This window comes from Hyalella azteca, unplaced genomic scaffold (genome assembly GCF_000764305.2).
Source record: "Hyalella azteca isolate HAZT.00-mixed unplaced genomic scaffold, Hazt_2.0.2 contig5366, whole genome shotgun sequence".
Lineage (NCBI taxonomy): Eukaryota > Metazoa > Arthropoda > Malacostraca > Amphipoda > Hyalellidae > Hyalella > Hyalella azteca.
In genome coordinates this window covers 350430-352883 of record NW_025935560.1, presented here as the reverse complement: position 1 = coordinate 352883, position 2454 = coordinate 350430, and the positions used below count along the sequence as shown (strand labels likewise).

The 2454-nt window shown below is 43.2% G+C and overlaps 1 protein-coding gene across 1 annotated transcript; it reads left to right on the top strand.

The window, feature by feature from the left end:
• Positions 1 to 237: 237 nt before the first annotated feature.
• LOC108681139 (extensin-like) lies at positions 238 to 777 on the top strand. Its single transcript, XM_018170133.1, has one exon. The coding sequence runs from the start codon at positions 238 to 240 to the stop codon at positions 775 to 777; it is 540 nt and encodes a 179-aa protein (XP_018025622.1).
• The last annotated feature ends 1677 nt before the right edge of the window (positions 778 to 2454 follow it).

Genomic DNA, 2454 nt, shown 5'->3' with positions numbered 1-2454 from the left:
AAAGCATCCACACCGGATATACTGGACGAGCGATTATCCTTGGTTTGAACTCGTAGAGGTCGAGGTTATGAGAGAAAATTTTGGTGAAAAATTACATTTTTTCTCTTGCTGTGAGGTCATGTACCATTGCCCGAGATAAATTGTAATATATTCATGTTATCTCAGACTGGTTGTCTGCAAAATTTGCAATAGATTTTTAAATATTTAAAGCTCAATGCTGGGATGCAATCTCTTTTGATGTCAGGACTTCACTGTACGTTGGCCCCGTCGCTTACAACCCTCGCCCCACAACCCTCGCCCCACAGCCTTTGCCCTACAACCCTCGCCCCACAACCCTCACCCCATAACCCTCTCTCTACAACCCTCGCCCCACAGCCCTCGTTCACAGCCCTCACCCCACAACCCTCACCCACAACCCTCACCCACAACCCTCGCCCCACAACCTTCACTCCACAACCCTCTCTCTACAACCCTCGCCCCACAATCCTCACCCCACAACCCTCACCCCACAACCCACTCTCTACAACCCTCACCCCACAACCCTCGCCCACAGCCCTCGCCCCACAACCCTCGCCCACAACCCTCGCCCCACAAACCTCGCCCACGGCCCTCGCCCCACAACCCTCGCCCCAAGACCCTCGCCCCACAACTCTCTCCCCACAACCCTCGCCCCACAACCCTCAACCCGCCAGGCTGTGCTGCGGAGCACGCATCCTACGCATCCAGTTCTTGCGTAGATCGCATCGCCAATTTCAGCACCATTACGCTTCCAATTGACTGGCAGATTGGCCCTTGTGGCAGCCCACTCGTCTATTTCATTCAAATTGCATTGGCTCCAACCAATTGAAGCTCGCTTCTCAGACTATCCACCGCAATGAAGACTTCAGGAGATAAAACCTTAATAAACTGCTTTGAGGATCGAGAGGAATCGTCAACTTCAAAGCCCAGGTCAAATCCGAACCCATTGTTCCTAATCCATCAAGGTGGCAATCGCGCTAAAATATTAAGAAAGTATTGGGTGATTTTGCTGAACTTTATTTTTTATGCGTGAACAAAAAAATATGAATACTTGAGACGGAAGGTTAATTCATGTGAAGTTATATTCTCTCAAAAGAACGTAATGATGTCAATTATTCACAGCAGCCTGCAAGTGCCGCGTTTATGACCTTAATATAAGAGATTTTTAAACGACGCTTGCGTTACAGGGCAGCGCAGTTCGTGCATTTTTGATGGGTCATTCCATACTCATTGCACAAAAATAGATTGATTTTCACTAATAATGCATTTAGTTTCTAAACGGACAACGACAATAGTTTTCTCAACGGACAATAATGCAATAGGTTTCTCAACGTCTTATCTTTATAAATAAGAAATATTTAGTAAATACAGCAATACATACCAGGTAAATCTTATATTTATTTCAATAAGATGGATGAAATCAGTGGTTCATGAATGCCTCACATAAGCACACCTAGAAGAGATCTTGTGGCGCACTAATGAGCACTAATGAGGGGGAGGGTAATGTTAATATTCACAACGTGCAGGAAAAATTTCATTTCATTGGATTTCTTTGTGGTAAGTGCAGCAGAACGGGCACTAAATTCTTAAAATGAACAGTTTAGGTAACTTTTACTGGGAAACGCGTTCAATGTGAAGGAGACGAATATAAAATTCGCAAGTGAGTTTGCAAAGATAATGTCAAATCGCATCATTCAATATTCTGTTCAGGAATATTCATTATCACGTATCATGATGGTTATGAATTATTTTAAACGTTTTTGTAATATGAATGTAATTGAAATAATATGAATAATTTTTCTTCAACCGCGCTTTTCCCCCCTTTTCTCAGAAGTACCCGTTGAAATCTACAATAATTGCTATGATTTATTTTCCACAATCGGACTTCACTTGGTTAAAGTAATTTTCATATAGAATAGGAACGATGACCTTAGCCCTCTACCGCCTGACATGAGTAATCGGAGCAATATTGTCTCAAGCCTTCTTCCCAAAAAAGATACGTTCTAGTGAGCGCAAAATGACTTGCACTGATGGTTGCCGCCACGTACGACAACTTCAAAGTGTTCTCTGTTGCGTACAAACGTCTTCAGGTCGCAATACTCAATATAGTTTACGTTAAATTTTAAATTGAAAGTAATGTTCCCGGAGGGTGACATTCGGCGGTAGAGGGATAATTCGGATTTATCCCAACGCTTCGCATATTTCATGGTGAAGTTAAAAGAATTATATTTATTTTTTAAAATATCACCATATATTTTGGGTTTTCTGGGGAAACAGCATAGAAGGCTTGCTCCCGCGTTGTCAGAATTGTCGAAATGTCTTGCAGAAACACTCGGAAAGATTTCGTTGGAGTAACCTCATCGATTGGCACGGGCGTCATCAGGCAGTCAGTTTAGCCAATACTCTGAACTGCCATTGAGTGGCTTGGCAAATACC

Excerpts from the sequence above, each read along its gene's own strand:
- LOC108681139 (XM_018170133.1), top strand. The coding sequence starts at position 238 with ATGTCAGGACTTCACTGTACGTTGGCCCCGTCGCTTACAACCCTCGCC.